Source organism: Carassius auratus, chromosome 43 (genome assembly GCF_003368295.1).
Source record: "Carassius auratus strain Wakin chromosome 43, ASM336829v1, whole genome shotgun sequence".
NCBI lineage: Eukaryota > Metazoa > Chordata > Actinopteri > Cypriniformes > Cyprinidae > Carassius > Carassius auratus.
This window is the reverse complement of record NC_039285.1, coordinates 1,068,252-1,092,322: the sequence shown is the minus strand read 5'-3', so window position 1 is coordinate 1,092,322 and position 24,071 is coordinate 1,068,252. Positions and strand designations below refer to the sequence as shown.

The following is a 24,071-nucleotide window of genomic DNA, read 5'->3' as shown; positions in this document are numbered from 1 at the left end:
CAGTGTGCATGATATAAATATATAGCTTAATGTGTGTGTACTGTATGTATGCAGATAAAGTTGGACATGCTTTTACAGTATATATAGATAATATAGTAGATAGTTTAGATATAGATAGTTTACAGATAATATGGTTAATCAAGATTTGCAATATATGCTTCAACGGGTTTCTCACATTCAGATCACACTTCTTTTTAGCTTCTCAGCAAATAATGGCAGTATTTTAGTGTAAGAACAATAACATAAAGTGTGGGATTTGATGCATTTGGTCATGCATGATGGAAAAACAAGAATAGTATTTCTAGCCAAATTCAAAGCACACATAAAACTAAACTGTACAGTCAATATATATATATATATATATATATATATATATATATATATATATAAAAAACAGCTTCATCACGAACCAATGCAATGAGCTTCCAACATGTTTCAGTGACTGACGCTACAGAGTGTTTTAGTTCATCTTTCGAGACTTTTTAAAACTCTTCCTGACATTTCCAGAAAGGTTTGAGCGGAGGAAATCAGAGATGAACGCTGCAGCAGAGAGACTGAAACAGGAAAGAGAGATAAAGAGTGATAAAGAAAGAGAAAATGGCATTTGTTGAAGGCTGCAAAACAAGCAGCTTTTTATGCAAATGCATGCTAATTTATGCGAGCATCGCCATGACAGCGCCAGAAGCTGCAGTGATTGGCAGACGCAGGTCTACGCGGACGGGGAACGGCATGCTGCGATTAGCCGTGGACGTTTGCTCCTGATCAACACCCAAAACAACAGCTCAATGTGAGAACACAAACTGAGCCTCATGTCAGAATCACAAAAAGTTTTCACAGAAAATGTGCTCTTCATTTCAAAAGGTCCTTTCAGCCACAGAACAAACACAATATATACAATGCAACATTGTATCATGCAATGCAACATCCATATTTAATATTTCACAGAAGACAAAATAATTATGCATCTGTTAACTGTTTTGTATTATTAATTAAAGGAACGTGTGACTCTTGAAAGAGAATAAAACAGACCCTGATCTCTGAGACGCAGACATGATGGACTGAAGAAAATAAACTCAGATTCACATATTCACCCAAAACTCTCTTTAGTGTAATGCAAAAAAAATAAAATAAACAAATAAACAAATTTTAAAAAAAGATATCACTTCAATTGTAAGTATTATATATCACGGTGTTTGTAATGGCAGTATTCTGTAATTTATAAAAGTGCTTTAAAAATATTACATAAAAACAGATATGTATATATTAGTGCAATCTTTTTTTAATTTGCATACAATTTTTTTTAAATAAAAATATTTATAGCTTATTGCAGTACTGTGTTTAATATATTGCATTGCATAAAAACATTTAAATTAAAATTCATATTTATGACATATTGTATAGTATTAGCAGTACTATCTTTAATTTATTAAATTGCATAAAAATATTTTATAAAAAATATTTTTTACAGCTTATTGCAGTATTAGTACAGTAGTACTGTCTTATTAAATTCTATAAAATTATTTAAATAATATATATATGTATAGCTTACTGCTGTATTGGCAGTACTGTCTTTATTTAAATGCATAAAAAATTTAATACAAATATTTTTTAAAGTTTATTGCAATATAAAAATTTTAACTGCATAATTTTTTACAAAATAAAATCTATTTTAAAATACATAATACATAAAAAATGTCTCTTACAGTAAACATTAAAGTAATGGGATCTTTTTGGGGAAATTAACATAAATATATAATTAAAAGATGAAAAAATGAAAGCTTCATTTTCTATGTCGATAAGATAATGTTCTTTCTTTTTTAATGTTAGTTGATGTGACCTGAGCAAGTTTTCACGAGCATCACCCTTAAAACTCAAAAGCAAAAGTTGAGTGTATATTTTGGCATCACAATTTCTGTTCACAGACGCCTGTGTCCTCTGATTCAGACGCTTCTGTGTGCTTCACAGCCTCAGGATTCACCGGGGAGATATTAATGATTAATGATTGCTCTATTCATCCAATGGCTAATTAACGAAAGTTAATTATGTCTGCTCGGCACGCGGCACTCGACGCCCCGTACTGATAACATGAGGCCAGAAACCATATCATGCAACACAGAGCTTTTCCAATGAAACGATGAGAAATATCTGATGAATCACAGATGAAAAAACAACGAGAGGAGCATCTCATGTCATCAATGTGATCTCAGCACACCATGAACAAGCAACTTCTGAGCAACGATGACACATCAGATGATTCATACGCATATTCATCTTTTCAACAATGAACTGAAGAACAGAAACAAGCGGCTCTTTTCTGTCTCTTCCTTCATTTGTACATGTTCGTCCTGATCAGTGTCCTAAAAAACACAAAGAACTGCTGTATATCTGCTGTCTGTTTAGTGTTCCACATCATTTGCTTGTGTAATTTGCTCTTTAAAGAGTAATTTAATTAAAGCATCTCTAATGAAGCTACGCATTAGAGTTCAGCTGCCCTTAACCAGGCAGTATGATTCTCATTAAATTTCCTTTTGTAAACAAATTACATAATAATAATAATAATAATAATAATACTGAAAAACACTATAAAAATTATAATTTCATAAAAAAGGAATGCAAAAAAATTGAGTAAAATCATGTTAACTTAAAAAAAAATATGTTGACAGAAAAAAATAATTATAGAAAGAAGTATAATAAATTACAATAAAATAAAAACAATAATAAGATGAAGTTGAAGTACTGAAATTACTAACACTTGAATAAATAAAAAAAAGCTAAATGTCAATATTTCAAAAAGAATAGCTAATGCAAATGACAAAAGCGTTGAACTTTAACTTAGATTATAAAAGTTGTCCTGTCTCCTGTTTCCTGTCATGATATTGTTATGATTAATCTATATTCTAACCCTAATACACTTATATAATGTTTTCAGTACATAGAAGAGCTTACAAACCCCTTCAATGAGAAAAAACACATGAATGCATTGTCTGAAATGCTTTATAAATATCACGGGGACATTAATGTTTATACATTAATGTTTCACACAATAAACACGAATACAAAAGCCACTGACATTGTAAACAGAGCACAGTTTGGCTGATGTAAACATCACACACGCTGCTGCAATGCCAGCTGGGAAATCTTGCAAGAGCTAAACCTGATTGGACAGGCGGATTGGCCCAACATCAGAGCGGCCAATCGCATTGCACATTGCTGACATCGCTCGCCTTTGATTGGCTGAACGTAGAGAGAAAATACTGGGACGACTCCCAGAAGAGCAGCAGAACAGCAGCCAATCAGCATGAAGGAGGTTTGAGTAGCAGCCAATCAGCATGAAGAGATTTAACTTGAGTTCACCTCTGCAGCTAAACAAACCAAAAAACTGTCCCAGATAAAGACGAGACGTTTGGATCTCAGAGTTCACTTCACATTTCACTCCACTACTAGCCTTAATGCAGCCCATTTGCAGTGTTTTTTATTTTATTTATTTTTTACTATTACTGAGACACTTTTATTAATATTTGGAATTATTTTCTATTTTTAGTTTAGAGTTTTATAAAGTTCTGGTACTTTTGTTGTTTTGGTCATTTTTATTTTAAATGTCCTTTTTAAATTTAAATTTCTGTTTTATTTCTGTTTTTATTTCTGTTTTTATTTCAGTTTTATAGCTGAAAATGCTGCTCAAGAAACATTTTTGATTATCATCAATGTGTATTTTACAAGTAAATACGTCCTAAACCTTTAGTCGTGTAATAGCATGTAGATAACCTCGAACCTAAGCAACTAAAAAACCAATAAACTCGTCTCTGACAAAAGCTGATGGGTTTAATTAAACAATCATTAAAGATGCGTCATCAGCCACTCGCTTTCTGCTGCAAAAATGCACTAATATTTTAATCTGAGGAAGGATAAATCATTAAAGGTTCGATGAGGAGAGATATCAGTTAATTAAACTGGCAACAAAAGCAGATGTTTTTAAAACTGTCGAGTGTGTGATACGCTCTGGTTTCTCCTCGTCTGCACTCATTCAGGGATGGAAAGGTCAGCGCAGAATCACGAGTGAACAGAGACGCTCCTGTACCTGAAGGGGCGAGAGACACTGACCCAGTGTGAGAGAGAGAGAGAGAGAGGGGATCATCTGGATCATCTGTGTGTCTGAACATCTGCCCTTCAGCTCTCGCCGTCTCTGAACAACAGCAGCGAATGAAACAGAGGAGAAAACACTTACACAATCTCCTCTGTTTCTAAAACTGAGTGACTCAAACACAGAGAGAAACTCCTTCAGCCCATGACTGTCATGAGTCGTGAGGAAACCTCATGTGTGCTGCAGATGAAGACAACACTTCACACACAAGACACGAAGAGAAGTGTGTGTGTGTGTCGTGAGCTTGACGAGAGGATGAAGTTAACTGCATTAAAGACAGTGACAGTGTGTGAGGAGAAGAACACGACTGGAGAAATGTTACAACGGATTACATCAGCCACAGTCCTGCCTGACAACAGCACACACACACACACACACACACACACACACACACTCCTGCCTGACAACAGCTCATACAAACTACCTGTTGTTCTTTATTTCTTGTTATAAACTCGTCTATACAGACTGTATACACCTCACCACTCAAAACACAAAACTCTGAACTTTTATTGCTTTAATATGAAATCAAATGATAAATCCATCCAATATCAGGATGAGTTTGTTTCTTCATCAGATTTGTAGAAATGTAGCATTGCATCAGTGTCTCTAGTGAATGGGTGCCGTCAGAATGAGAGTCTGATAGAAACATCCCAATAATCCACAGCACTCCAGTCCATCAGTGAACATCTGGAGAAGACAAAACCTGAAACACATCCAGCATTAAGATGATTTTAACTCAAACACATAGAGTCTATAATCCAGAATAACACTTCCTCCAGTGAAAAAGTGCATCTGCTGTTGTCTCTCACATCAAAATACAGTTTATATCTGTTTAAACGCTGCTGGATCTGTGCAGATTTCTCTCCTGATTCAGTCCAGAACACTTTTTCACTGGAGGAAGTGTTATTCTGGATTATAGACTCTATGTGTTTGAGTTAAAATCATCTTAATGCTGGATGTGTTTCAGGTTTTGTCTTCTCCAGATGTTCACTGATGGACTGGAGTGCTGTGGATTATTGGGATGTTTTTATCCAAAATAATGTAATTATTATATTTGGTATTTATATTATACTAATAAATACTTCCACATAATTAATAATAATTATACTGCATACTATACTTCTACTACTACTAAATATATTTTATAAAACATACATATTTTTAACCTGGAGTCTGTGAGCTGCTAGAAACAAACATGTCCTTCTCAGCTCGACCAAACTAATCCAGACACATGTTAGCGAGCGTCTCCCGTCTCAACACAGACGCCGTGACAAATAATAAGTGTGTGCCTCGTTTCCTCAACGCCAGACGCTTCCTGGAGCGTGCCAGGTGCATTATGGTTACAGATGAAGCCCGAACAAAGAGCAGGAGAATGAATGTGAACTAGATGAGGGCTCATATTTTACCGTGAGCTGGGCTGACAGACAGAGACGGTCACAGATGCACACCTTAATGTCTCATTCTCTCAGAGACAGGCCAGAAACATGATCGAACGCTGCTTAAGACGAACCGTCTCATCATGCAGGAGCAGCTAAGCAGGAGACGCCTTTGAGGGAACGGCTAAAAATCGTATCAGACCGTTGATTAGCTTTGACCTAATCTCTCCACACACGCTCAAGAAATGGCCCATAATTCATATTTACACACACTGTTTATTTTGTGATGGTTTTTCTACTATATTTACCATATTTTAACCATGCATTTTACATATATTTATAGAAATTACAAAAGAAACGTCCTTTAATAGAAATTAGGAATAAAGGCATTCAAAATAAAAGTTTGTGTTTTCATAATATATGTGTGTATTTATTGTATGCATGCATGTAAATATTTAAGAAAAATGCATGTAAAATATTTATATTTATGTAAGATATAAATTATATTTTTATATATATGCATTACAAATATAAACACATATATTATGTAAACACAAATATTTATTTTGGATACGCTTAATCATAATTAATCATTTGACAGCCATAACTGAAATAAAACAGTAGTAACAATAATAATAATGATCCAATGTATTATTTTAGTACTTATAAATTGTAAAAAAAATAATAATAATTTACACACACACACAATATATATATATATATATATAAGTATAATAAGTAAATGAATACATGCATAATAAAATAAATTCATATATTTTTCACACATAATACAAGGGTGAATCCCACAAGAAATTACAACAAAAAATTATAAATTAATTAAAATATATATTTAATTTTAACTTAAAAAAAAAGTACAATTTTTAAATAAAAGTTTATTAATTTACTAATTTATTATTATTTCTACATATATAAAAACAATTTCAAAATATGATAAATCAGTACTTCTAGTGTTATCAAGAGAAATTATGTAATATATCTGCTCAAAGATAAGGATGTTTCTTCATGGTACTGTGTGATATATGTAAGGTAGTTTAAAGATGATTATTAGGATAAAGTACAGTAAAGTGCAGTACTTTATGTCAGGATCAAGGGACGGTGAAACTTGAATCAGAATCTGAGCGACGGCAGCGTTTGAACATACAAACACGGATGAAATCACACGCCTGCCCTCAATAGTGCACGTGTGCTGATGTTCACTGTCTGTGCCGGCGGTTAACTCCAGTTCACACTAATTAGTCGTGGAGGATAAAAATAAACAGTACGTGGAAACAGCAGCATGAAAACACACGCAGATCTGTTAAAGACAGAGATGAAGACATGAAGAGCTTGTGTTGAGCGCAGAGGAAGAAAGGGTGTAAAAGCACAGATGTGAGTCTGTCGTGGAAACATGACACGGCTGGAACGAGGAGACGAGGAAGACCACATGATGCAGAACAAGATATATATATATATATATAAATTATATCTTATAAAAATATAAATATTAATATAAAAAGTCTATTTATAATAGTATGTAAAATAGAAAAAATATATTTATTTGAAATAAAATAAACATTAAAATAAAAATAAAATATTAAAAATAAAAAAAACAGAATTTTATTTCAGCTAGCTGACAGCTAATTTTCATTTAGTTTAACGTGATGTATTAAAATAAGAAAAATGTTAAATATAAAAGTAAAAAAAAAAAAAATCAAAATATTAATTAAAACTATAATAACCTACAAAACAACACTACAATTAACCATGTTATTTATACAGCACTTTTCATAAACAGTGGTAAGGGGGGAAAAAATAGCATTTTCCTTCATAAGAAATAACAAAATGATACAAATTTGAAATAAAAATATAATAAATAGCCATCATGATCAATTTAAGGGTTTTCACAGGATCTACAGTAAATAGTATCATCAAAAAATAATAATAATAATTATAGGAAAAAAACATTGGCCAACAAAAAGCTAAAAATCTTAATAAAAGAAATCTGCACTGGCCCAGATCCTGGATCTCACACATAAATCTAAACATCAGGACAGCTGAGGACAAACACAACATCTTCATTTCTTTAAGACAACAGGCATTCAAATGGGTCTCATATATCTAGTGAAATAGTGAAATCCTGCTGCATTTCAAAGTAGACATTAAACTCACTCACGACACGTAAAAGCTTGTTCCTGTTTTAAAGATCCAAAAAGGAAAGGTGATATTGTGCCAGCAGTTTCTGAGCACTGCTGCGCTCCTTTCAGAATCATGATGGATGTGTCTCGGGTCAACATCTGTGTGCTATCAGAACCAAACTTACGTAAGGTTTAATTGAAAAAAAAAAAAAAGTTATTTCAGCTTGTTGCCAAGATTCATATTTTCATATAGTTTAACTTGACTAAAAATGTGTGTATGTGTACATATACTGTATTTAAATATATATATTTCAATAAGTTTGTATTACTTTTAGTAATATTGTTGTTTTTTTTGTAATTTTTAGAAGTATTTGTTATATATGACAAAACACAACAAAATTGCTAAAACCTTAAATTAAATTTAAAACATTATAAAAATATTAAAGTAATATATTAAAAAATGTCAACAGATTCAATACATTAATAAAAATTATAAAAATATTTAAAAAATAATAATGTTCTAAGTATTTTTTAAAAATAATTATTGAATTAAGATGCATTTACTTAAGAAGGAAAATAACTTTTCTGAAGAAAACAAAAATTAAAATTAAGTGACTTTATATCAAAACAAGAAAAACGGGTCTAAATAAATAATCTTATTTTCCCTTTGAATTATGTTTATTATTAATAACTGTAATGGTCAGCCTACTAATAGGCACCACAAATTTTGTAGCCAAATTAAACAGAGGCAGTATGAATACACAACTTTGAAATGTAAACAAATATTTATTTAAACTTACAAAAGGGCAATCATCCTAGCCCAATAATATAATTAAACATGGCAAAAAATAGAAGGAACAAAGTCTTAACCAAAAAGAAAAATCCAAATTAATTTCAAATGCAAAATAAGTTTCCAAAAATAACTTCCTTAACAACAAGGTCAATTTCAAAATAACTAAACAAAATACCCACAATACCTACAATACCTACAATACCTACAACCCTCAGGCCACACTCTCCACTGCAGCAACAAACACAGACTACCCTCCATTACAAAGTCATTCACATTTATACTGGTGGCCAGCACCATTACCCCATGGGGAGGGACAAACTCACATACAACACTTTACACATGTTCACCTAAATATACAGCGTCTAAAAGAAACATATTGGCATGATGTTATAATTAATAAATCTATTTCGATGTTATTAAATCATTCACATTAAACAGGAAATAACAGCAACAACTCGGCCGCGTTGCCCCTGAAACCCCCTCGCTCAATTAATACATGGTAGATTCCCACCCTAAGCGGAACCAATAATTCCTGCCATTGTTTCCTACCGGGACTCTAAAAATCACGGGACAAATGCTACACGGGAACAATACACATCATTTACAGGTATTCCATTCACTCTGATCAATAATTACAATAAACTCTTATCACTAAACAGTCTCTGTGTGTGTTTGTGAGTATGTGTGTGTATCAGGGCTGGACTGGGACAAAAAATAAGCCCTGGACTTCATCCAGACCGGCCCACCATGCATGTAAACATGCGCGCACACACACACGCACACTACATGTCTATACATACATTAATCTGGATGTAAAATTACTGATTAGAATGTATTACTATCAAAACCAAGAAAAAAACTATTAAAATAATAAACAAAGAAAATGTAAATTATTTTATCAGGCTTTATTTTAAATATCTAAAGTTCTTAATTTATGTGCTTCTTATTATTCTAATAGACATATTAATGTTTAGGGTACACAATTTCTGCTGTAACTATATTTCATGTGCTGCAACATAACACTTTTTTTTATATTAATTCACACAAATTACCTCAGACCCGTTGGCTGCTTATAGTAGGCCAGTATTAAGACCACTGAACTATAGTAAGCATTATTTATAAAGACCACTGATCTACAATAAAATAAAAGAGTAATTAAGACAAAGAACTTTGTGTAGTGATTTATTTTACATTTTTCATAACATAATCAAAGGCCTTTAAAAAAGCCGCAGCATAAATGGCTGCCCACTGCTCCGGGTGTGTGCTCACAGTGTGTGTGTGTGTTCACTGCTCTGTGTGTGTGCACTTCGGATGGGTTAAATGCAGAGCACAAAGTCTCAGTGTGGGTCACCATACTTGGCTGAATGTCAGGTCACTTTATTCAAATGCAGAGCTCAATGCTAGGGTTCAGAACTTTTCTTGCCCTGCCAAAAATAAATACATAAACAAAGATAAAAATAAAATTGCTATTGTTTTCTTTGTAAATAAGCTGCAATCTCATTTCACAATTGTAATTTCAATACCACAATAAACACTAACTATTAAGTTCAAACATTAATGAAGACAAGTAAACAGTCAGTAATAAAAATGTTTAAAAAAATATCATAAACAGCACCGTTTTCAGGTACAGATATTGCATAATCAAATGTAAAATACTTTAGGTGAAAATATAATAAATATGTACTGTAGTGCACATATTTAGCAAAATACTCCTTTCTTATGGCTATTTTTCTTAGGTTTTTAAAGGGCTTTCTTGAGGTAAATGTAACATTCTGTGAAATAATTGTTCTCCTGCTGTTTTGACTGATAACTGATCGATATTATTTCTGAGGCATATATAAATTTCTGTAAGTTGTACTGTATCTTTAAACAGAAAGTAACAGATGATCGGTTTTCTTGAACTGAGGCGCTAAAGCGATCTTTCACGTCATATTTTCTGACACCAAAACGGTATTGTCTGAATTTTGTCATAATATGGACAGAACCTGAGAGCTGAGAATTGTAAATGTAATTTATATAGATCAGTGAATGGTGGCATATTACAGCTGGAATATCCTAACTTTTTGAAACAAAACAATGCAGTAGCCTACGTGTATCATTACATTTCTGTCTCACCTCAGCAGTCAAGTCCCACCCTGAGGACGTCTTCACTTAGCTAAGTCTTTTGCCTTCCAGCAAATAATTTATTTATCTTGACACATTTGGTGGCATCTGCCTCAAGTGCTTGTTGTTTTCTCTCTCTCAACGTTCGGCCCCTCCTTTACGCTAAGATATTTTATTATTTAACATTTTGAATTTCGTCGCAGTTGTAAAACGGCCGCTTTTCAAGGCTAGAACTTGATTCTGATTGGCCAATGAGCAGTGAACACGTCACGTCTCGCAGCTCGCATCAGCATCATGTGCACGTGTCGTTTTATCTGTCTTTATACTGCTTTTTGTAATGTTTTAAATAAATTATTATGACTAACGTAAAAAAGAGCATCTTGCGGCTTCATGAGAGAGACACGTAAGGCCGGAATTGGACTGTACAAAAATATACTTACGAATATATTTGCGATAAATAATGATTTAAAAACAAAATACTTAACGCACCGGCCCAACCAGACCGCGGCCCACCGGGAATCTCCCGGTAGTCCCGATGGCCAGTACATGCCTGGTGTGTATTAAAGTCCATGTTGAATGTGCGGTCTTCCCGTGACCGTCACAATAACCCATTGGCAGATTTCTTTTTCTTTTTTTAAGAATAAACTTTTAAGAGTGTTAAGCTATTTGTTCTGGAAAACAAGACAAAACTACAGAATAAGAAAATAATTTTTGCAGGGATATCAAATTCTCTTGATATAAGCTATAAAAGGGATCAAAGTGATAAATGCACTTTCATCTTAATTCCTAAAGCATCCAAAGTAAAATCTCTCTGGTTTAAAATCACACGAATCCATATATGAAGCAGATTTCACACTGAAGAACCAGACAGAAGTCTACTCTTTACGGCTGCTGGCCATATTCCTGTTTAAATTTGATATTTCTAACTTATTTAACCCACCTGCCACCACTGAGATATTAAGAGCGACCTGTTATGATGGAACGGGATGCAGACGGGACTCGTAAACACTCAGGCTAATGGATGTGTAGCTGCATGAGAACAGGGAGGCTCATTTATTTCTGCTTTTGTCGCTGTTGTCTTCATTGTCTGCATGATTAAACCAGCGACATGCGGCTCTGCTCAACAAATAGCCTAATTGAGAATGACCTTGGTGAATGATACATCAGCCACACACACACACACACACACACACACACACACACTGATGTCTGAGATCTGGTGTGTGACACCCTGGGGATGGATGCGTCTTCACTCTTCTGTATCACTGAAATAGGGGTGTGTGATACTGACAAAATCTATATATCTAAATGTAAATATTTGGGGATTTTTTCTATGGCGATAACTAAATAAAAAATGTGCTAAGGGTGTTTTTGTGCTGTTACTTTGGTTGGTTTAGACCTGTCATGGATAAAAATGGGACACTAAAACCCCCAGGTGTGTGGCGGCAACTCATTCAAATGATTCATTCAAAACAGCTGATTTTATTTTTAAACAAAGCATGGATTGATCATTGAATCACTGACTCAAAAACAGATACATTTCAATTCATACAATTCATTCAAAAACAGATACATTTTTTTCAAACCACTTACAGTAGCAACAACAACAATGGAAAAAAAAAACAGTCGAAACAACTTAACAACTGCATAGCAACGCAGTAAAGATACTCAGAACACTTTATCAACCAATAGGAATTTCCCAGCAACCACTCAGAACACCCTAGTAACCACTCGTAACACCCTAGCAACTACTCAGAACACCCTAGCAACCCCTCATAATAACCTAGCAACCAGATACAGTAGTAACACACAAAACAATACTTAAAACAATTTAGCAACTACCCAGAATGCCCCAGCAACCACTCAGAACACCCTAGTAACCACTCATAACAACCTAGTAACGACTCATAACACCCTAGCAACCAGATACAGTAGTAACACACAAAAACATACTTAAAACAATTTAGCAACTACATAGAATGCCCTAGCAACCACTCAGAAAACCTTAGCAACTACTCATAACATCCTAGTAACCACTCATAACACCCTAGCAACCACTCATAACACCCTAGCAACTACTCCGAACACCTTAGCAACCACTCATAACACCCTAGCAACCAGATACAGTAGTAACACACAAAAAACATACTTTAAACATTTTAGCAACTACCCAGAATGCCCCCGCAACCACTCAGAACAACCTAGCAACCACTCATAACACCCTAGCAACCAGATACAGTAGTAACATACAAAACATACTAAAACAATTTAGCAACTACAAAGAATGCCCCAGAAACCACTCAGAACACCCTAGTAACCACTCATAACAACCTAGTAACCACTCAAAACACCCTAGCAACCGCTCATAACACCCTAGCAACTACTCAGAACACCCTAGCAACCACTCATAACATCCTAGCAACCAGACACAGTAGTAACACAAAACAAATACTTAAAACAATTTAGCAACTACCCAGAATGCCCCCGCAACCACTCAGAACAACCTAGCAACCACTCATAACACCCTAGCAACCAGATACAGTAGTAACATACAAAACATACTAAAACAATTTAGCAACTACAAAGAATGCCCCAGAAACCACTCAGAACACCCTAGTAACCACTCATAACAACCTAGTAACCACTCAAAACACCCTAGCAACCGCTCATAACACACTAACAACTACTCAGAACACCCTAGTAACCACTCATAACACCCTAGCAACCACTAATAACACCCTAGCAACCATACACAGTAGTAACACACAACAAATACATAAAACAATTTGGTAACTACCCAGAATGTCCCAGCAACCACTCAGAACACCCTAGTAACCACTCATTACACCCTTGCAACCACTAATAACACCCTAGCAACCAGATACAGTAGTAACACACAAAAAACATACTTTAAACATTTTGGCAACCACCCAGAATGTCCCAGCAACCACTCAGAACACCCTAGTAACCACTCATTACACCCTAGCAACCACTAATAACACCCTAGCAACCAGATACAGTAGTAACACACAAAAAACATACTTTAAACATTTTGGCAACTACCCAGAATGTCCCAGCAACCACTCAGAACATCCTAGTAACCACTCATTACACCCTAGCAACCACTAATAACACCCTAGCAACCAGATACAGTAGTAACACACAAAAAAACATACTTTAAACATTTTAGCAACTACCCAGAATGTCCCAGAAACCACTCAAAACACCCTAGTAACCACTCATTACACCCTAGCAACCACTAATAACACCCTAGCAACCAGATACAGTAGTAACACACAAAAAACATACTTTAAACATTTTAGCAACTACCCAGAATGTCCCAGCAACCACTCAGAACACCCTAGTAACCACACAGCAACATATTAAAACCCACTCAGAATGCCTTAGCAACCACATATCTACAGCCTGGCAGCAGCTTCTATCTCCTGAGCATCATAAGAGTGAGTTTTTCACTTGTAATGACCCTCGAGTGTGTTGTGTTCTCTGTGAGAGGAGAGTGTTCAGCAGGTGACGGCGGCCCGCTGGAGTGTGTGAGTGTGTGTTTCACTCATTACTGAGTCTGCGTCTCCACCTCCCTCTGTTTGTTTACAGCACACACTGATGTGTTTCCCAGGAGGAGATGTAGAAACACACCTGGAGGAAGAGAAGCATCCCAGCAGCTCTGCTCCAGTCTTGAATCTTTCGTGTGGCCCGAGGCCGTCGGATCATTAAGACACTTCGTTAGGCACCTAATATTTGAGAGCGTTTCAGTCAAAGGCTTCGATACTCATCTTAAACGATGCTCAGTCTGGAAACATCATACTTTGGAAGTGGAGTTTAATAACTAAATTCATGATTCTATGCTCTCTGGAAAACATCTATAAAGCCTGAAACTGAGTATCGACACTGATTTCATAAATCAATTCGATTCTGATTCATAAGCTCTTGATTCGATTTGGTATTGATTCGTCTGAAAACATGACTTTATATCAAGTCATTTTGCTTCTCAAGCAAATGCATATGATTTATGAAAGTTAAGAGGTTTGTACTGTAAAAAAAAAGACAAAAATACTGAGGAAGAGCATCTCTTACTCGTACTTGCAGCTGTCTAGGAGACACAAAAGAGACTTTTCATATGGAGATAGAGGTAGAGATGCATTAAATAACGAGTCCCTGACAAAACACGAAAAGGCTGCGATGATCTCATCGATGAGCTGATGGTTCGGATGAGCTCATCCTTCCTCAATTAAACTTTAACCATTAAGGAGAGTTTTAAATAGCTCTAAATATCCACCGTCTCTGGTACTTCATCTGTGTCTCCATGACTCTTAAACCATGACATCCAAAATTAAAGAGATATTTCACCCAAAAATGAAAACTTGTGCGATGTGATCTGATTATGACTTCAATATAATATGAAATGATTAAAAGGCGCTCTGTTAGAGATCTAGAGCAGCGTTCAGCCGACATGTGTGTCACCTGAGCATCCCACACGCTCTCAGCCTCAGGACCGAGTTTATTCTCCACTCAGGAGAACAATGAAGCTCAAACATCTCCATCTGCTCAGGCCTCGTCCTTCTTCAGTCTGCCTCCTAAACACACGCAGAACCACACAAACCTCCCTCAGCTGCTCATCAGGTGAACATCTGAATTAAACTAAATGTCCTTTACGACTGCTGCTAGACTCTTTATACAACACGACATTATACAACCAGCCAGATCTCAGGGAACAACCAAGGCAAACTGTGTGGCGTCAGCAGGTCTGTAATATCTGGAGAGAATCATAGTGAACAGAAAACATTGTGAACAGAGAACTTATCTTGCTGATTTATCGGCCATAGAAATTTAATTTAATTTAATTTAATTTAATTTAATTTTATTTTATTTTATTTTATTTTATTTTATTTTATTTTATTTTATTTTATTTTATTTTATTTTATTTTATTTTATTTTATTTTATTTTATTTTATTTTATTTTATTTTATTTTATTTTATTTTATTTTATTTTATTTTATTTTATTTTATTTTATTTTATTGACCATGAAACTGTTTGTGCATTATTTCATAAAAAAAAAGGCATAACAAACTGGGGAAACACTTTATTTATTTATTTATTCATTCATTCATGAAAATTATTTATTATTTATTTTAAAATTAATTATTTTTAATAAAACATTTAATCATTTATAATAATAATAATAATAATAATAAACATATTGCATTTTCAGGCATTGTTAGAATTAATTGTAATTTTCACATTAATTTAAGAACCAATTCTCACTATTAACTAGTTCATTGTAAATAGTAAATTAATTTGAGAAGCACTTGAACTTGAAAAATGTTAATTTAAAGCTCTGTAAACAATCTTGCATTAACATATTTGACTCATTGTCTATAACTGCATTCAAAAGTGTTTTTTCTTAATGAATTAATATGTTTAGTGATTGATCAAAGACATCTTTAATGTCAGAAATGATTTCTACTGAAATAAAGGCAGGAATCAGTGCATTAGATCATGTACAGTACATGTGTCTCCAGCACAGATGCCGTCTGACCCTCGTTATGAGCTCAGGCCTCATTAAGGATCCATTACTGAGACCCTCGTTAAAATGAGCGCTGAGACCAGATCGGGGGGGAAAAGATGATTGGATTAAATCATTATATAAATGTGATTTTACTGGGAAAAAAGCTCCCGTCTGTTGCTGCAGACTTTCACAAGCGCAGGTCTGAGAGGAAAGACAGAGTAATCTCACGTCATGGTGAACTACAATCTGTCAAAATAAAAGTTTGGTTTAACTTTAAGAAATTATGACATACATTTATTACTGCTGTACAGTAGAATGATCACTGTAAACAATGTCCAGCAATTTCAACTTAAAAAAATTTAAGTAATTTCAACTTAAATTAAACTGAACCGACTACAAAAAATTGCAATTTAAACATTTAAATGAAATCCAGATAAATTTCAGAATAAATAAAACATTTAATACTGTTATTTTTTTTATAAATCATTACAGCTTTAAAGTTTTATGACTTCTGATTATTAAAGTTTATTTAAACCATTTAATTAAACCATTAAATGGAAAATATAAACACAAATTTCTGAAAAACTGAAACATTTTATAGGGCATTTTATTGTTAATTGTTTGATAAAATATTAAATTGTTATTCTGAATTTTGATTTTTATTTTTCATCTGAAATTTTGATTTGTATTATTTTATTTTAATTCATTCTTTACCCTATGTAAGTGAATGGCTACCAGCAAAGGCTTGCTTACCAAAATTCTTCAAAATATATATTTTTTTATGTATAAGAAAAAAAAACAGAAGACAGGAACTCATGCAGGTTTGGAACAACTAAAGGGTTAATTAATGATAACAGAATGTTCATTTTGTGGTGAACTGTCCCTTTAAGACATGTATAGATCCTGCTGAATGTTGTGCTTCACAGAAGAGAGTCATAGAAGGACATAAATGTACATTTAAGGGTGAGATATTCCTATGAATTGTTCCTGATTTAAGCTGATTTAACTGTAGATGTTTTTGGCTTGGTCAGGTCATTTGTCACGGTCAGTAGCCGCTCACATCAGCCTGATTGAACATCAGCAGAGAAGCCAGTCATATGCCAAGCGTAGAGGACGAGACGTGAGTTCAGTCTGAGCTCACGTCATATTTTGACAGCGGAGTCAAACGTGGCATCCGGATGTCATTGCATTAGCAGCAGGTGATCGAGTCTCCCCGATCCTCCGGCCCTCAAAGACACGTCTGACCCTCCATCAATCTGACGGATCGCACCTCGGGTCGCCAGTCAGGAGCCGAGCTGACACTCAGTCAGACACACGTCTGTCAAATCAGAGGAAGAGGACGAGGACGAGGAAAGACAGAGAAAAACATCCTGGAGGATTTTTAAAAAGGGCTCACATCATACACTTACGACGTGATTATGTTTATGTGCCAGTCGTTTATTTTTCCATCAAAATCTCTCATCCTCCACCGATTAGGAAATTGGCTACTGCACCTTTAAGAAAACATACTTGATTGTGGTTGACAATCCCAGAATGCACTAGGGCAAGAATACAAAGCAAGAAAAACTTTTAGTTTATTTTATACTGAAAATGCTGTTTTTTTTTATCATTTAATAATTTTAAAATATATATTATTAATTATTATTATTATTCTATTCAACAAGGATACATTAGATTGATCAAAGGCAACAATATAGACATTTATTATAATTTTAATTGTTGCAATTATAAATATTTTATATAATATATTTTTAGATTACATTTATAATAAAATAGTCAGATCTTTTAAATATATAAAGAATAAATATATAACATGCAATATTAAAATAGATCTAATAAATGCATATTTTTATTCAGCAGAGATGCATGAGAACTGAAATTTATTATGTTACAGATTATTTCTATTTCAGATAAATGCGGTTCTTTTTAACTTTCTATGCATCTGTGAATCCTGAAAAATAAAATGCATCACAGTTTGCACAAAAATATTGGTTTCAACATTGATAATAATCAGAAATGTTTCTCAAGCAGTAAATCATCATATTTTCATGATTTCTGAAGATCATGTGACACTGAAGACTGGAGGAATGATGCTTGAAATTCAGCTTTGATCACGGAAATAAATTATATTTTAAAATACATTGACATAGAAAACAGCTGTTTTAAATTTTAATAATATTTTAAAATTTTTACAGCATTTTTGTATCAAATAAATACAGCCTTGTTGAGCAGAAGAAACAACTCCAAACTATTAAATCACAGTTTAATTTGATGAATTTCACTCCAGGAGCAATGGTAGCTCAGCACGATTATTCTCTCTGTCCTTCTGTTTTCTCGTCCTCTCCAGGCGAGTGTGTGTGTGTGTGTGTGTGTGTGTGTGTTGGTGTCTCAGCTGTGATCAGGGTGTCTGTTTAGAGTTATTTAGACACCAGCCTCCTTTCACAAACACACTTCACACCAGATTCTCCAGCGTTTATTACACACACATATTCGGTCTCAGCTGACGAGCACACTTTATGTAGCCAGCCGTTACCTTGTATACTTATAAACATACCGGTATACATATTTATACATAGTGCTGTACTGTATACTGCAGTCCACAATGCAATGCACTTCTGTCTGCTCGTTGTTCTCAGGTGGCAGAAAATATTGATTAAACATTAATTCATATTTATGTATTTAAAAAGATGACATTACTCAAGCGTGTGAATATTGAGAGGCATTAATGGAGCCCAGAGTCTCTGGCCAGGTTTTATTGGTTTCTGACCCATTATGTTTATTTCCTGCTGGAATTATAAACCCATAGAGTCTTCTTTTGCACTATAATATATAGTTATATAGTTTCACACCCAATATTTACATATTTTAGAAATCCACAATATGTTATGATGTTTAATCGTCTCTTCACATTGAAATCGTGTGAAGTCTACTGTTCAAATCCAAAAAGCAAATCAGACAAACACAGCTGAAGAAAATGACATGAGCTCCTTTACATTTTAAAAAATGAGTCTGATATTATTTGCCTAATCTTGCTCAAATGTCAGACTCTGTCCTCAAAAACCTTACTGATGACATCAGACAGAACCGACAGCCAATCAGCTGCCAGCAGCACCAGAGCTGCTGATTATGAGTTCAGGAGAAAGAGCGAGAGAGCAATAAAAGAAAAACATGTCTCTCACCCCGGGAAGAGTCTTTTGTTCGTGGAGAGCGCTCTGGGCCTTCAGCGCTGACTCTCTGGCACAGTACGTTAGAAAGGCACATCCTGAAACACACACACGGATGAAAAATATCAGCAAACACCATCAGCAAGTCCATTTCAATGCCAGTGTACTTACAAAACACAATTTAAAACAACTACAGTTGATCAAACTGAGGTACAAGATTAATAAAAAAAAATAATAATAATAATATTAAATTAAATTAAATTAAATTAAATTAAATTAAATTAAATTAAATTAAATTAAATTAAATTAAATTAAATTAAATTTCTAATGTGAAGGGGTAGACAGGGCTGCAAAGAAACTTTAGAACTAAAGAATTAAAAATATTTCAGTAATTTTTTATGTCAATTTACTTATAAAGCACAGTTTAAAACAGCAAAAGTTAATCAAAGTGTGGTATAAGAATAATGTATGAATCATAATAAATAAAATAAGATTAACTAAAATTAAATTAAATTAAATTAAATTAAATTAAATTAAATTAAATTAAATTAAATTAAATTAAATTAAATTAAATTAAATTAAATTAAATTAAATTAAATTAAATTAAATTAAATTGTGTGAATGGGTGGACAGTTTTCAGAGAGGCAGAGAGACTCAAATTAAACGTTTCAAATAATTACATTTTTAAAAAATGGAAAAATAAATGAAATAAAACAGAGAAATATAAACAGAGATCAAAATCATCTGTATTTTTAAATTAAAAGCCAGAAAGAACAAAATAATTTTCATTTTTAAGATTTAGAATCATGCAGTATATGGTTGAAGTGTGTGTAATGTGAATGCAGTTTCAGAGCAGCAGAGAGATTTAAAAAAATAAAAGTATCAGAGAGATACATCTGATGACTATGCAAACAACTGCAATATTCAGAATCGTATTAATTGGACAAATTGCATAAAAATCTCCACATATGCATTTCCAGACACATCCACCAGTAAAGCAGCACTGCAAATTAATGTGAAAATGCTACATGAATGTTTTCATGCATGAACATACAGTTCATTTTAAAGCTTTTAAAACAGTGACGGGCGTCTGAGACCCAAAACAGACCATGAGAGTTAAACTCCACAGAAAAAAACATCAAAGTTTCACTTGATTCAAACACGCTTTTGAAGCTTTTCAGATCTTTTACGATCTGTTTTTGCATTTTCAGCGGATGCACTTCAGCTGCTCACGCATCACTGTGATGCTGCTGGTTACCCAGAATGCCTTGCGGCTGGGTGAGTTCTGTCCAGTTACTCACAGAGTTATGTGAACCGAGTTTGCTCGTGTGTTCACTGTTAGTAAAAGGTCCCGGTTGTGTCTTATATTGCATGTTTTGTGCTTGTGTTGCCATTGTTGTGCAGTCTCATCCCAGAAGTCCAGTGCTTGGAATTACATTATTTTTAATACAATGTATAGCTACAGTTGTGTATTGCACGGTATCCAGCCTTTTTACAAGATGAAAGTAATTGTGACTTTTTATCTCGCAATCCTGAGTTTACATCTCTTCGTTTACATGTGTTTTTTTTTCCACCATGAAATAAAAGACACACACAGAGAGAGAGAGAGAGACACACACACACACACACACACACACAGAGAGAGACACACAGATACGAACAGATACACACACACACACACACAGACAGACACACACACACACACACATTTTTTATCCAGTCAAAGATCTTTTAATATAAAAGTTTGATAAACTTCCCTATTATTTCATACGTTCAGGCTTTACAGGGTTAAGTGAAGTCTTTTGAGGTCACTGCATACTGACAACAACAGCACTGATCACAACGAGCTGCATTTATTAATCCAAAACGTGTTCCTGGTGATGCACTTTAAATGTGTTAAGTGGAAGAAAAAAGCAAGGTGTTGTTCCTTGCATATGAGCATTAAATGATAAACTGCTGCTGATGTGGGTTTGTTTTTTAACTGGAACTCAGCGTGTTACTCTCAGAGGGTTTGAGGACACTAAACAGCTCCTCGTGTTACTGTAAGTGACGGCCGTATGTGTGTCACCATCCCTCCATGACTCTCCTCCGGCCTATTAATGTACATTTACAGCTTTAATGCTACACGTCTGACCCGTTGGGAACCATCAGCACAAAACCTGCACAACAGTAATTACAGCAAGAGAATGAGAGAGAGAGATGGAGACTTTATGAAGGAATAAATAAGGACGTAATGGAAATATTCTGCCCTTTACACTTGTAGATGTATGTCTGTATAATGTTGATGCTTTTTTGCCTTCAACTTTATTCTAATGAAAGACAAGAACAATATGAGTGTGCACAGAACAAATCCATGTTACACAATGAAAGATGATGTGAATCGTGTGCATAATGAAGATGCATGATTTAATAAATACAGACAAGCTTTATGGTCTTGATTAACTACAAATTAGCTGAATGCATTCAAAACAAAACCGAAGAATAGCGTATTTGCATGCTTAAACATATTTAAAATTTTAGTAAAATATCTGCTCATTGCAACCAATCATAAAAGGTTTTTTATTTTTTTATTTTTTTATTTATTTTTTTGCATGACATGACTCGTCTCTGTAACTATCTCACATGAGGAGTTTCATTCTGTTCCAAAAAGCACAGAGGAAAAATTCAATGCAAGGAAGCTTAAACTAAAAAGGCAATTAAGAATACACAGCAATGACAAATTAAAATGAACTTCACTTGACTTTCTAGAGTAAAACACAGATGATTTGAGGCCAGACGACCAGTGCAAAGCACAAAAGCAATATGCCTTGTGATAGAGAAACTTACATCCAGGGATATGAACGATTAGAAGAGGTGATACAGAAGAAATCTCCCCATGCAAAAGCCCAAAATAACTCCAGACTCATCAGACATGGTCATGAAAATGGCTGGACGCCACTTCATCTGGATTTGTGTTTGCACTGATGCTGCTCTGATCCACAAACACACACACTTCACGCTTAAAATAAAAGCTTCTTCAATGATCCTAATACAATTCGTTCATTGCAAAAAGTGCTAACTTGCAACTGTTGCATTAAAAAGCTATTTCTAAATGACTGAACCCATTAAACTAGTTGTATTGCTATAAATTGATCTACATAGGTTGAGTTAGTGATGGTGAATTAAAACCATTTTAGGTTACTATCTGTGGCTTTTCTGGAGACCTCGATATGTATAAAAGGTTCGAAAGATGTAAAAGCGTTTTGGTTTGGAGCTAGATTTTTTTCTCTTTCTTATTAATAGTTCAAGTTCACCAGCTGTTTTATGAACATGCATGAGGACACTTTAAAGATTTTTCACATGCATGATGAGAAGAGGGCGGATTTGCACGTGCTGATCACACACACTCATACAAAGCAAAAAAAAGCCAAGTCCGACCTTTATGCATCCCGGTGAACCGGTCCTTGAGCACCGTGAGCTCGTAGATCTTTCCAAACTCCTCGAACAGAGGCTTGAGGTCTTTCTCGTCCAGGTTGCGCGGGATCTGACCGATGAAGAGCTTGATGGCGTCGTGATCTTTCATCGGGATCGCGCTGTTGAGTCCGTTCATTCTACCGGAGCTGTCCGCGGTGCTGAAGCCATTCTCCGCCGTTACCGAGGCCATCTTTCTCCCTCCCGCGCGCTGTGTCTCCGGCTCTCTACCATCCACTCCTCCTCTCTCAATCTCTCTTCCTCTTCCTCGTCCCAACCCTCTATCACTGCTCTACGGGACGCTCCTCTCTCGGTTTTCCCGTGTTTTCTCCTCAGGATTCTTTCACTTTCTCCATCTGTCTCTCTCCGCGTGTGTCAGCTGCCACTCTGACTCGTGACGTCAGCTCGCTTGTTTTAAAGAGAGCCGCGGCTCATTTGCATAACAAGTTGCGGCGGCCAATCACAGGGCGCTGTGAGTGAAGGTACTCCCGGGGGGGCGGAGCCACGAGCCAAACCTCACGGCGTTTAAAGGATCTGAAAACACGGAGCGAATTTTTATAAAAGCAATATGTTTTTTTTTTTAAATATGCGTTTAGCAGCTTTGACCATTTAATTGGTGGTTATGTAAATAACCTCTAAAATTGCAACAATTTATTTATTCTACCTGAAATAGGCATGAATTCTGGTTTATTGAGACATTTTTTCCCATTTTTTAATCTCAAATGCAAAAAGTGTCAAAATTGACCTGAATTCACCCACAATTGAAAACACACATAAACATTGTTTATTACTATTTTCTAACATTCATGTTTTCTTCATGTTCTGGCGACCAAATATAGATTTTATTTTAAAATGTGCAGTATATAGAGTACATAGATTTTTTTTTTTTTTTTTTTTTTTTGCTTGGCTGAGCTTCTTAGCTGCATTACTTAAAATATAAACCAATAAAAAAGCATTTGTTTGGTAATAACACTTTGTTGCCCCGCAAAGTACCATGATATTATCATGGTATTTTTCTATATACAATAATTGGTAGCACTTTATTTTACAGTCCTGTTCCTCATGTACATACTATGTACTTATTATAGTAATTACAATAACTATGTAATAACTGGGTACTAACCCTGAACCTACCCCTAAACCTAACCCTACCCAATGTAGTTACCTTGTATTACCAGAACTTTCTTAGATAAATACACTGTAAGTACACTATAAGTGCATGTTAGTACACGTACTTTAAAATAAAGTGCAACCAATAATTAACAACTACAATATAACAACTACAGTTGTCTATAAAGCATGTTAGTCCTTCTCTATTATAATCTGAGACCTTAGGGTTATTATAGTTTACTAAACATGAAACCAAAATTAAAACCACAGAAAA

At 34.6% G+C, this 24,071-nt stretch overlaps 1 protein-coding gene across 3 annotated transcripts in view; it reads right to left on the bottom strand.

Annotated features, from left to right (window-relative positions):
- LOC113061387 (CUGBP Elav-like family member 4) overlaps positions 1 to 23,081 on the bottom strand; it is a 63,442-nt gene extending 40,361 nt beyond the window's left edge. For all 3 annotated transcript variants that reach the window (XM_026230441.1, XM_026230443.1, XM_026230442.1), the window contains exons 1-2: positions 22,655 to 23,081; positions 19,253 to 19,335 (exon numbers count right to left, since the gene is read on the bottom strand). In XM_026230441.1, coding sequence (XP_026086226.1) covers positions 19,253 to 19,335; positions 22,655 to 22,880 — 309 coding nt within the window. In that variant the 5' untranslated portion in view covers positions 22,881 to 23,081. The remainder of the gene's footprint in view (positions 1 to 19,252; positions 19,336 to 22,654) is intronic.
- Positions 23,082 to 24,071: the final 990 nt, after the last annotated feature.